This window comes from Hemitrygon akajei, chromosome 32 (assembly GCF_048418815.1).
Source record: "Hemitrygon akajei chromosome 32, sHemAka1.3, whole genome shotgun sequence".
Taxonomy (NCBI): Eukaryota; Metazoa; Chordata; class Chondrichthyes; order Myliobatiformes; family Dasyatidae; genus Hemitrygon; species Hemitrygon akajei.
The window spans coordinates 39682944-39695553 of record NC_133155.1 but is presented as its reverse complement, the minus strand read 5'-3'; the positions used below and the strand labels follow the sequence as shown (position 1 = coordinate 39695553).

General features: G+C 38.8%; 1 protein-coding gene across 1 annotated transcript in view; it reads left to right on the top strand.

The window, feature by feature from the left end:
• LOC140719696 (adhesion G protein-coupled receptor B2-like) overlaps positions 1-12344 on the top strand; it is a 137276-nt gene extending 124932 nt beyond the window's left edge. The window contains exon 6 of the mRNA XM_073034496.1: positions 1547-12344. Coding sequence (XP_072890597.1) covers positions 1547-1711 — 165 coding nt within the window. The 3' untranslated portion in view covers positions 1712-12344. The remainder of the gene's footprint in view (positions 1-1546) is intronic.
• Positions 12345-12610: the final 266 nt, after the last annotated feature.

Genomic DNA, 12610 nt, shown 5'->3' with positions numbered 1-12610 from the left:
CCAATATCCTGGCGGGGAGGTTTGCTAGGGCTATTGGGGAAGTGAGGTGGTTCATTTTGGTAGGTCAAATATGATGGCATAATATAGTATTAAAGATAATACTCTTGGCAGTGTGAAGGATCAGAGGGATCTTGGGGTGCGAGTCCATAGGACTCTCAAAGCTGCTGCACAGGTTGACTGTGTGGTTAAGAAGGCACACGGTGCATTGGCCTTCACCAACTGTGGGATTGAGTTCAAGAGCCAAGAGGTAATGTTACAGCTATATAGGACCCTGGTCAGACCCCATTTGGAGTACTGTGCTCAGTTCTGGTCACCTCATTACAGGAAGGATGTGGAAACTATAGAAAGGGTGCAGAGGAGATTTACAAGGATGTTGCCTGGATTGGGGAGCATGCATTATGAGAATAGGTTGAGTGAACTTGGCCTTTTCTCCTTGGAGCAACAGAGGATGAGAGGTGACCTGATAGAGGTGTACAAGATGTTGAGAGGCATTGATCGTGTGGTTAGTCAGAGGCTTTTTCCCAGGGCTGGAATGGCAAACACGAGAGGGCACAGTTTTAAGGTGTTGGAAATCAGTACAGAGGAGATGTCAGGAGTAAATTTTTTTACGCAGAGCGTGGTGAGTGCGTGGAATGGGCTGCTGGCGACGGTGGTGGAGGCGGAAATGATAGGGTCTTTGAAGAGACTCCTGGACAGGTACATGGAGGTTAGAAAAATAGAGGGCTATGGGTAACCCTAGGTAATTTCTAAAGTAAGTACATGTTCAGCATAGCATTGTGGGCCGAAGGGCCTGTATTGTGCTGTAGGTTTTCTATGTTTCTATTTGCAGTCTCACCAGTGCCTTATAAAACCTCAGCATTATATCCTTGCTTTTATATTCTAGTCCTTTTGAAATAAATGCTAACATTGCATTTTCCTTCCTTACTGCTGACTCAGTCTGCAAGTTAACCTTCAGGGAATCCTTTACTAAAACTGCCATCTTCCTTTGCACTTCTGATTTTGTAAATGTTCTCCTGATTTAGAAAATAGTGGAAAACTTAATTCCTTGTACCAAAGCGTGTGACCAAACACTTGCTTACACTGTATTCCATCTGCCACCTCTTTGCCCATTCTCCTAATCTGTCTAATTAACATTTAATTTCTTTAATTTTTCTAAAAACAGTTTTTTAACACTGCCAAATATAATTATTTTGTAACTTGTTAAGATCCCTTTCAATTATGTGATTTAATTCATCCTCTGCAATAAATAAAGGATCCTGTGATTACAATAACAATTTAGTCATTGAGTATAAGATAAAATATGGTAGAAAATCTGGCCAACATCTGGATTAAAATTCCATTCCAATATAGCCTCATGTGGAAAAGGATTGAGAAGTGATGGAATTCAGTTCATTACCCTGATATTAAAAATGGGGACAAGCTCTCTCACCCTTCTATTCCATTCAGTTTCAATGAAAGAAAGGTCAACAGTGCACAGACATTCAGTTTTAGTGACATTATTGTCAATGCACCAATGGAGACTAAGTTAGAAATGTTCTCTCAATAGGAGAAAACTACCCCTGTGGAGCAATCTCGAGACAACTTCAAGACCGCACCACCTGATACACTTCATTCAGACACCCAGGGAACTTTAGAACTGCATTCCCCAGACTGGGAGACATCTGCCGCTATCTCCCTGGATACAGAAGGCGATTTTCAAACTGAAGTGTAATGTGGATTCCGAGGTAAAAAAAAATGCTTCAGGGCAACAACAGACTTGGAAAATCTGTTTTCACACTGATGCTCTGAGAAGGATTCATTTTATGTTGAGTTACTGAATATCTTTGAATTGATGTGAACAGCCATCATCTATCAGTCAGAAAGTGAGATTCTCCAGCCTTCTGTTCCTATTTTCAACATTCTCACTGTGACAGGTGGGTGAGAATGCAAGACACAGAAGTCTGTGAAACTATGTCCAGGTCTACTGACTCAAGATTCTGTTGCTTTTGATGTCTCTATACAACCCAAGACTGAAACAAAAAGGACACAAACACTAAAATTCTAGTTGGCAAAAAAATCTGAAGTTAAATTAATTTTTATTTGAGATTGACCATTTTTGTCTCCCTATTTTATGCAGAGGAAGACAATCATAAAACAATTATGTCTACTTTTATACCTGATTTGTAAGTTGCAGCTTTCCAGTAATTGTCCTCTATTCTATAGGCTGTGATTTACAGAATGCATTTTTGCAATGGCTGCTCTTCCTGGCAGCTTTTGGTCCATCTCCTCTCCGTACCCAGTGGCAGCAATATTATTCTTGCATCCAGCTTCCAAGAAAATGAGCCTGTGAGATAATCCTGTGAACCTCAGTGAAGTCTCAGTGGACACAAGCAGAAGGTACAAAACGGTCATTCACGCTCTGGTGCCATTTTTGAAATCAGATTCATATTTACATAGGTCTTTCATGCGAGAACTGACTTTCTCAACATTAACCTCAGAAGGCATTGAAGATGTTTATGTCACTTATGTTTGCATTGGAGACATAAATTGTACTTAAAAAATATAACAAAACTGCTTAGGAAGTGCTAACCTGGTCTGCCACAACCAATCATCAAGCAGTGAATGGGGTCAAGAATCAAAGTATGGCAGTCATAATATCTCCCTCAAGCTGACCGTGTAGGGTGTGGTCTCGATTTCACACTCCGCTATTGAAGGCAATGGGGACGATTAATTGCAGAACTATAAAAGTAGTATTGTACCCGATTTCTGGGGTTCTTTACCTGATCATTTAGGTTAAATTGACCCCCAGTGAAGGTGAATGAAGAGGAAATGCTGGACATACTCAATTGATCAGATATTATTTCTCTTCCCACAAACACTGTCCTGCTGAATATTTCTGCTCTTCAAATTTGCATCTGCAGTTCTTTGCTGTTCTCTCAAATCTGGCAAATGTTTCAAAAAGACAACATCCCACTTCCTTGATCAAGGATGGTGTACATGCAGTCAGAAATTCCATGTCTTGTTTTTTATAAATACATGCAACATATTCCTCCTGCGCAAACTCTTAAAATTTAAAACCAAATCTGTCAATTCTCTGTTGCTTTTGGGGCATCATGCTAGAAAAGTTAGGATATGATTTTGGAGTTCAAAGAAAATAAGGTCTGTTTTTATTGTTTACAAACACACACACACACATTATGTGTACATGTAGAGTCTTTTCAGTTGCTCTCCTGACTTGAGACCACCCCCAGCCTGTCTTCAGTGACTTTGAGGTTGTTGTCTCGTGATTCCACAAGCAGATTTCCATTATAGCTCCAGAAATGGCTGGCTACTCAGTGGTCTGACTAAATTGCATGACAGCTTGGTGATAACTAAATTCAGTCAGTCCAAATCTCACGCTGTAAGACAGAGAGCTGGAATCTGTACCCTTTTTCCCATGGTGTATAAACAGCTCAGGCTTCTGCCCCTATAGACTCCTGTGATGCCCATCCCATAGAGGCAATGTTCAGTATCAGTGTGGGGGAGGTGCTGAATGACTGAAGCTATCCCTGAAGCAGAGCCCCCCTCTAACCCAGGGGCCCAGGACAGAGATTGTAAACATTGGAACTGGAATAGTGATGGAAAAACGTTGAAGTTCAGGAGCCAAAGAGTCATATATGAGATGTGGATTGGGAAGACAGGGCCTTTTATGTTTGATAGATACATGAACCAACTTGAAACAAATTTCCTCAATGAGGATTTCCATATTCCTCCATTTATTCTGAGAACAAAATCATTTTTAATCCTCCAGTGATCTTGAAGTTCCTACTTACGATTTTTTAAAAACTTTATTCCAGATGAAGGCTGACATTCTTGGCAGAATGAATCAACGGATACTCCTGAATATTGAAAAGTATTAAAGTGAAATGCAATCTCAAACTCAATGCCTGATAGTTTCCACTTCAAATGTTTCAAAAACTAGGTTTAGTTGTAGTTGTATGTCCACATTTTAAAATCTGATAATTTGGAAGTTCAGTGGATTTCTTTGGTACTTTAGGCACTAAGTATACAGCACCCACCATTCTTGTGGTCTTGGTTAGTGCAACGGGACTGAGAGAATTTGAAATCATCCGGTTACACAGAGGAAGAATGGTGTTGGAATGATCAGCTCCGTGGAGATTTCAACACCTTAATGGAGTCACTGTAAAATCAGCAGGCTGTGACTCAGAAATTCGGAAAATTGCCTTAGCCTAGTGGCCAATCAGGTGCACCAACCCTGTGAGAAGAAAAGGGCAGGAATGGCAGTAACTAAAGGAGACACTGCTGGAGGGCTTTGGGAGGCCTGCTCTGTATCCAGTATGTTTGCTTTCATATCAATGTCACATGTGGAAAAGAACATAACACCTGTCTGATTGGTATAAATATACACCTAATTGGGACATAATTTTGGAAAGACATACCAGTAATAGCATTGCTACCTATAAAGTTTAATTAATGGAATTGCTTAAAATAAATTTTGACAAAATATTTAACACACTCCCTTGGCTTACATGAGAGTCAAATCTAAAAGGGCTCCACTTCACTCCAAATTACTCCAAATTTGATTCATGGAACAGCAAACCCTGGGCTGCTGACAAGCCTGAATGGGGCTGGTAATTTTTCATAAAGTCCAATAGATTTCCTGAAAAAGGCTCTACTTAGCTCTCTCCTTCAGAACTCATTTCTTCAGGCTTTGCTCTAGCAACATTATTTCATCGTGTCTTACCTTGAATTACTTTAAAAGAAGATTAGATAAATGATCAAGCTTTTAATTATCCTAACTTTATTTTGTCAGTTTGACCACAGTGAGGTTAAATGACAGTCCACAGGTGCTTCTAGATGAAAACGGAAAGTTTCAGCTCGTCAACAGGAGCTGGACTCATGTAACTTGCTATTACTTTCATCTTTTGACTTAGAAAATCTGTTCTTCCCAACAAAAGTTATTATTAGTTTGAAAATATTAGAACAGATTGTGGGATGCTTTATTAATGCACTCAGAATGCAAATCAGAAACATATACAAAAGAAAGCATCAAAGTTATTTCATTATACGCACTTTACTTAGTGAAGACTCCTGTAATTATCCATGTCCAGCCAAAAATAAATCTCTTTTACTCACCTTATATAATGAATCTTAAGTTCAATATGTACATCATGTAATACGAAAGAATCCAATCTTAAATTTTAGAAACTGATACCATAGAAGATGGCTGTTGAGCCGTTGTGCCTGAATACTCTTTGGAAGACCAGTTTTGGCTTGTGCCACACCACACCCCTATATATTCTGGAACCTTGTAAGTATTTTTGGAATCAGCTTCCAGACAAACATTTTCTTCTCATCTCTCCCCTAGATATTTAATTATTTTTAAACTAAGGTATTCAGCTATTACACTACCTGCCAGAAAGAGTTATATTTTTTTATCATATCTTTCATCTTAACAATTTTAGTCAGGTCACCTTTTAACCTTTTATATCCCAATGGAAACTCTCTTAATGTTACCAACTCTTATTGTACTACAATTCTTCATTCATATTAACATCACAGTCAAATCAACTCAGCACACTTTCCAAAGTTTGTATATCCTTCGTGAAGTGTGGTGATGGGAATTATCCAAAGTACATAAATGAAGATACACTAGCAATTTCTAAAATTTTGCCATTTCAACTTGGGTTTATATTGTATTTCTCTGCCATAAATCCAGGCAATCCAAAGTGTTCCCAACAGCCCCTCCAACTTTAAGGATCCATGAACTTGTGGGGTCTGGACCATAGTTTATTGTTCATCTGTATACTGTACTCATTTTATCTATTGCTTATTTCTCCTTTTTAGCTATTGCATCTTGAGACTTTGATGTTCCACTACATATTAAATCACTTATTACTCGGGAGTCCCACACTGAGTAGATCTAGTAAATATTTTTGTGCATGTAATGTGCATCTTGCACATTTAAGTATCAGGATTTATAGGGCATTAGCACTGTTGCACATATTAAATGTACAGTATGTAATATCAACAATAGCAGCAATAGCAAACCATCCTGTGAGATGAACTTTTGTGCTGAAGCTGTTATAGCAGCTATCCTTCAGACATTTGTAGAAAATATAGAGCTAGTGTGGTCATTAGAGGTAGCCGGGGCAAGCTATCACAGTATGTCTGCTACAGTAATGGGCACATCACTAGCACTGGATCATGGTCAGCAGTATCAGAAGTGAGCACCTGATCTGAATACAAGAAAATAAAAAGTCGGAGCAGGTCACATGACTATTCGACAAGACCATAGCTGATGTGTCTCGGCTCATCTTTTGTCATGCTTCCTCAAAAATCCAAAAAATATCTCTATCAGTTTTATATTTACTTAACAACTGAGTATCTGTGGTGGAGAATCCCAAACATTCTTAATATTCAAGATGAAGAAATTCATCCTGAATGTCCAATCCCTTGTCCTGAGACTCTTCAGTGAAAACAACCTGTTGGCATTGACCCAGTCAAGCCTCTTCAGATTTTTAATTTCTGCTTCAATTAAATTATTCCTCATTCTTCTAAAATTCAGAGATCATTACACACCCTCCAGTGATATCCTCACAGACTCTACAAGGCCTTCAGAAATCTGGTTCAAAGTCGCATCCAGAAACATAGTCCACAAGTGAGCCTGCTTTCTTCTGTGGAGCCTGCTTTAGACTTCATGATCCATGCTGTTATGCTGTTCTGGATCCCGTTCCATGAAGGCAGAGTACACTAATTTTAGGTTGTACAATGATTGACAGAACTGCTGCACTCTCAGCAACTTTTATGTTTGGGTGCATCATACACAAAAAGCAATGTTTCAATGTGCACTATTAATGTTTTAAATTGCTGAAGGCACTCGGTGATTGATTTTACTCCACAAATCAAGTGCACAGCATAGAAGGAACATATAGTATGTAACTGAAATTCTTGACCCAGTTTTTTTTGCTTATCTTTTTGATAACATTAAAACAAATTATAATTTTCCTATATTAGCCCTCTTAAACGGTATATCCTCATGTATCTTCACACTGAATTCCATCAGCAATGCATCAGCTCAGCTCTCCTTTTACTGGATGTACCTAAGCACCTAATTAATTTTATGTACTGCTGCCGCTAAAAAATAAATTTCTTATCATATAAGACAGTGATAATAAACGTGATTCTGTGAGGCAATGGTTCGATTCACTTTCTATTATTCATTGTCTGATGATCTTTATCAACCTTCCGAGTGGTTGTGTCAGTTTTTTATGAGCCAATGTTCAGTTCATCCCTGTGTTCCAAGGAAGCATTGATGAGCTTAATAAAATGAGCCTTGTTTTTCAAACCTGACCCACTGTACAACACCACCCTCTGCAGATAACGGCAATCAGATATGAGAAAACCTAGACTTCTTTCCCATGTCTATGTAGCCACTGCTCAACAGTGATGATAAAATTAACTACCTCCCTCAAGGTAACAGCATTTGACTGTCTCAGGGAAAGTGGGTTTGACAATTAAGAACCTCAAACTGTCAAAAGTTCCTGAAGTTCAGAGCACCACTAATAGCTGCTCCCCTTTGGCAAGCACCAGAAAGCATTGGAGAGATAGCCCCAATGCTGGTACACTAAATCCTTCACATTTACTGGCAGGATAAGCAAAGCAACATCAATGGTGGTCCAAACCTCCAGGCTCAAAGCTTCAGTTGCACTCAGTTAGATCCAATATGTAGACCACATCACTCCCAAACCAACTCCGCAAAATGGTATATAATGGCTACAGTGCCAGCTGGTCACTGATCCTGCTTTGTAGCATAGTCTAAACAATGCTACAGACTGGCTTCCAGCTGTATAAAAATGACAGCAGGTTGTATTGCAACACTTAATCATTTCCAAGTTTTCTTTCAAGTTGTACACTATGTTGACTTGGAAATAATGTTTTTTTCTTCTCCACAGCTAGGTCAATGTTTTGAAACTACGTATCTTCTGCTACATGGACTGCAGTAGGTCAAGAGGGCTCATGATAATCTTCTTTTAGATAATGGAGGATGGACGAGAAATGCTGGTCTTCCTTCACAGAAAATAGGCGAAATCCTGCTTTCCCTCATTAGTGATAGCTTTTACTGAGCATTTATTATTGACAGATTATTTCTTATAGTATTTAAGTAAAAGGTTGCATATGCTTTGCCTGCATATTTGGGGCAGGTCCTTCCAGGTCTTTTCAATGTTTTTAAAAATTGAGCTAGAATACCAAGTATAACTTAATTGGTTAATGATCTGATAACATATCACCTGCAGACAAAAGAAATAAATCACTGTATGAAAGGTCACACCATATATTATGAGTAATCAATGTCAAGAAAATGTTGGTACAGAATGAACAACAGCAGTTATTGCTGTTTTCATAAGACTTAGATGGCTCCAGTGATGTTGTTGGGAATATTCTAGGACATGCACTAGGTAATTTAGATTTCTTATGTCAATGAAGTAAATTGGATTCTGCACGAATTGTGTTGATTGCTTTAAAGAGGCTCTTTGTACCCTTTCGGCCATTCTTTTATACAGATTAAACAGATAATCTTCCTTTTCATTGTCAAACCTGCAAGTAGTTCTCTGACTCTTTCAAATGAATTTGCAGAAGTGCATAGGATTCTTAACATAATTACAATCCTGCAGTCAGTAAAATTTGGGGATTAGATAATATTTTACCAATTAAGTTTACCCTTGATGCTCAGTGTTGGCATCTGCAAGACTACTGCAAATGTACAAACTTAACAGGGGAATTTTACTGAAGTCTGAGGACCAGGTGGGCAGTGTGTCTCAGCACACCATCACAAGGCCCACAATTTCTATCCCTCTGATTTGAATGCTGTTAAAAATCCCCTGCTCAAATAACATTCATGATTTTATTATTCCTTGTTGTCATTTTTATTAATCATTTAAATTGTTTAAAAACTATTGAAGATGCTTTCTAATAGAAAATAAGACCATAAAAACACTGTCTTGTTTAGAATTTCTGGCCAGTTTCATCATACAGATACCTAAAAACTCAAGGATAAATGGCCTCAAACATTTGCAGCAGAGAGACCAGTTACAAACTGAACAAGCTCTGTTCAGTAAGGTGGACTTTAACTGAGTACAAAATGATTAATACTTAGCAACTGCATTGAATAATTAAAAGTATTTGCTAGGGAAGAAGCTAAAGATCAGAGAAAAAGACTGTTCATCATCAAGGTGAGTTTCTTGTTTCACACCTCATCAGTCATCAGGAGCATTCCAATTTATTTGCAACAGCAGTTCACCCTGTCTCTACCTCTTCACACTCCATTACCAAGACATTAATCCACCCTGTCAACGTTTCACACTACACTACTCTAACCAATTCCCACTAAAGTTCCAAAACTATGGCCTTGTATATATTTCACACTGCAGGGGTTCCCAACCTTTTTTATGCCATGGACTCCTACCATTAACTAAGTTGGGAATCCCTGTTTTGCAGGCATCCAGATATATCCAGTAAACATTGCTTCTTCCTGACGAAGGGTCTCGGCCCGAAACGTCGACAGCGCTTCTCCCTATCGATGCTGCCTAGCTTGCTGTGTTCTACCAGCATTTTGTGTGTGTTATTGCTTCTTCCTGCCCACTTTCTCCCAGCCCTTCACTGAATTTTCAGTTTTTCTCTGCTGATCACAAAGACAATTGCTGAAATTGTTCCAATGAAGGGTCTTGGCTTGAAATGTCGACTGTTTATTTCTTTCCATAGATGCTGCCTTAGCTGCTGAGTTTTTCCCAGAAGTTTAATTTATTATTTCATTTGTGCTATCCATTAAATACTTTTCTAGCTTTTATTTCTAATTATATCAATGAAAAGTATGAATTTGGATGGTTGTAGAAGTTATAGCTCTAGAAGATTCATGTTTTCTAGACTGCACCTAAAACATCAAACTCTTCTGCCTTGTTAATTTGATCACTACTTAAATAATTGATTCTAAGCTGTATTGTTAGCTCAGAAGATATCTGTCAGATTTAGAGATGACTTGGAACAAAGGTATACATGACTTGAGATTCACTCCTCAAGGAAAAGACAAGGAAGTCCTCAAGTTAGAGCGAGGAATCCAGGTTCAATCCTGGCTTAGGGTGCTGACGATGTGAAGCCAGAAAGGTCTCCTGTGATTGTGCTCTTATTTTCTCCCTCATCTCCAAGATGTGCAGGTTGGAAAATTAGTTCACTGCTGTAGATTTTCTGTGGTGTTTGGTGAATCTAGGAGGAGTTGTAAAGAATGTGTTAAGAATAAGAAAATGAGATGAAAAATGAGATTGGTACAGAATGGGTGGTTGTTAATCAGCATGCATTCAATAGGCCGAAGAGCTAGATACTGTCTGGTACCTTTCAATGACTCAAACCCCTATACAACAGATGCTGTTCCAAATAAACATTCTTTAAATACATTGACAACTTCTGCTGCTCACCAATAGGGGAAATAAATTACTTGGTAACCCATTACGTTGAATCACACTCATTCGCCTTTTGATGTTTGGGAAATTAAATTCCTTCAGTTTGCTACAATGCTAGGCAGTACCTGTGGTAAACATTTCCATTTAATAAATTAGGCTGATAACCTGCTAACTGTCCTTAATTATTTCAATACAATATCTCTCTACCTATAATGCAGACCAATTTCCCTGATAAATTAGTATGTGAGAAGTATTTAATCACATTTTGTTGTTAGCTAAAAGACAAATAAATTTGTAATTAGTGTCAAGATATTTTATTCATGGTAGCACTTGAAGAACTTGCTAGTAAAAGCATAATCTATTGCTTAAAAATACAAATTGGCTCATAATTGGAAGGATAACCCACCACACTGTCAGTAAGTATATTTAATCTGTTTTGGAAGGGATCTGAGTATCATTCTGTGCACCTGGACTGGATTGTAAAATGATATTTGCAGAATTACCACCTAAATATTCAATACAAAAATGTGTTCTTGCTGTCTCCTTTATCTTGCTGTAGCTGAGAAACCAACTCTGGCACATATTTAATCACAGCATCAGCCTGTGAGACAATAGGACCCTGGTCTCATTGGTAAACAAGAAGACATTATAATATCATGTTATAATGCAAGTGCGAAAACGGGTAGGGGTGGTTGGGGTTTTAGCCTGAGGCTACGTCCACACTACACCAGATAAATCCGTAACCGAAGCCTTTTCTCTTCGTTTTTACCCTTCATCCACACTAAAACAGCGTTTTTGTCCCCCGAAACCGGAGATTTTCAGAAACGCTCTCCAGGGTGTGTAATTTTGAAAACGCCGCTTGGCTGGAGCAGCGTAGACAGGGTAACTGGAGAAATCTGAAAACGCTGTCATGACGTGCTGGAACAGATGCTAGCAGCAGCGTGCCATTTCATTGTTTTCTTGAACGCAACCTAACAATTTCAGAACAGACGGCAACGAGACTGAAGCCAGAAGAGTTAGAAATGTACTCACCAAATACTTTGACCCATAACTTACTGAATAAATAAGTATACTCACTGTGCCCTGTTTTCTGTCCTTGCTCGTGTGAAGGTGGTTTACCTATTTATACAAGTAGACAATAGATGTGTAACAGCCTAATGTAACATTGTATGGAAATACAAGATAATACTGATGCTGACATGTTTTATACATTTAACAAGGTGCTTTATTAATGCAACAGAGTTAGTCAGTTTTACAACATTTGTCATCAGGAGGTCAATCAGTCCTTGAACTCCCTGTCGGTTGCCTCCATATGCTCCAGTATTTGTTTTTTTTAGTGTTAAGTCCTCCTGCATGAGAGCCAACAGCTGTCCATCGTTTAAGTTTATATAGTCTGTAACTGAACAAACATGCACCGTCTTTCACGGCAAGATTCGACACCAAACATGTCACTTGTTTTCGGTAGATGTGTCCTACACATGCGCAGTAGGAGGAGATTTGCCAAAATCTCCATTTCAATGTGGATGGAGATATTTTCAAAAACACTTGGTGTGGACGCCTATCGTTTTTACTCAAAACCGGTCTTTTCAAAATTATCCGGTCCCGTATGGACGTAGCCTGAGTGTCTTTTACCTTGTGCCTTTGTGAAAGCAATAGGAGAGATTGATGTTAATTATTTAAAATCATAAAAATGTTGTCAGATGGAAAAGCAATAAAAATCTTTCTTAAACTTACCATTTCAAAGCAGCTGAGTGACCATATTTAAATGAAAAAGTTAGATGAAACAACTGATTATTAATACAGGTAACACACACAAAATGCTAGAGGAACTCAGCAGGCCAGGCAGCACTTATGGAAAAGAGTAAATGTTTCAGTCAACGTTTCAGGCCAAGATCCTTCATAAAGACTGAGAAAAGAGATTAGAAGTCAAACTAAGAAGATGGGGGGGGGGGCAGAATGTGATAGGTGAAACTGGGAGAGTGGGAGGGGTGAAGTAACGAGCCTGGAAGTCAACTGGTGAAAGAGATAAAGGGCTGGAGAAGGGGGAATCTGACAGGAGAGGACAGAAAGCCATGGAAGAAAGGAAAGGGGGAAGAGCACCAGAGGGAGGTGATGGGTAGGTAAGGTATGGATTTTATCTCCCCACCCCATCCCAGGTTCAGTCCCTTCCCACCTAC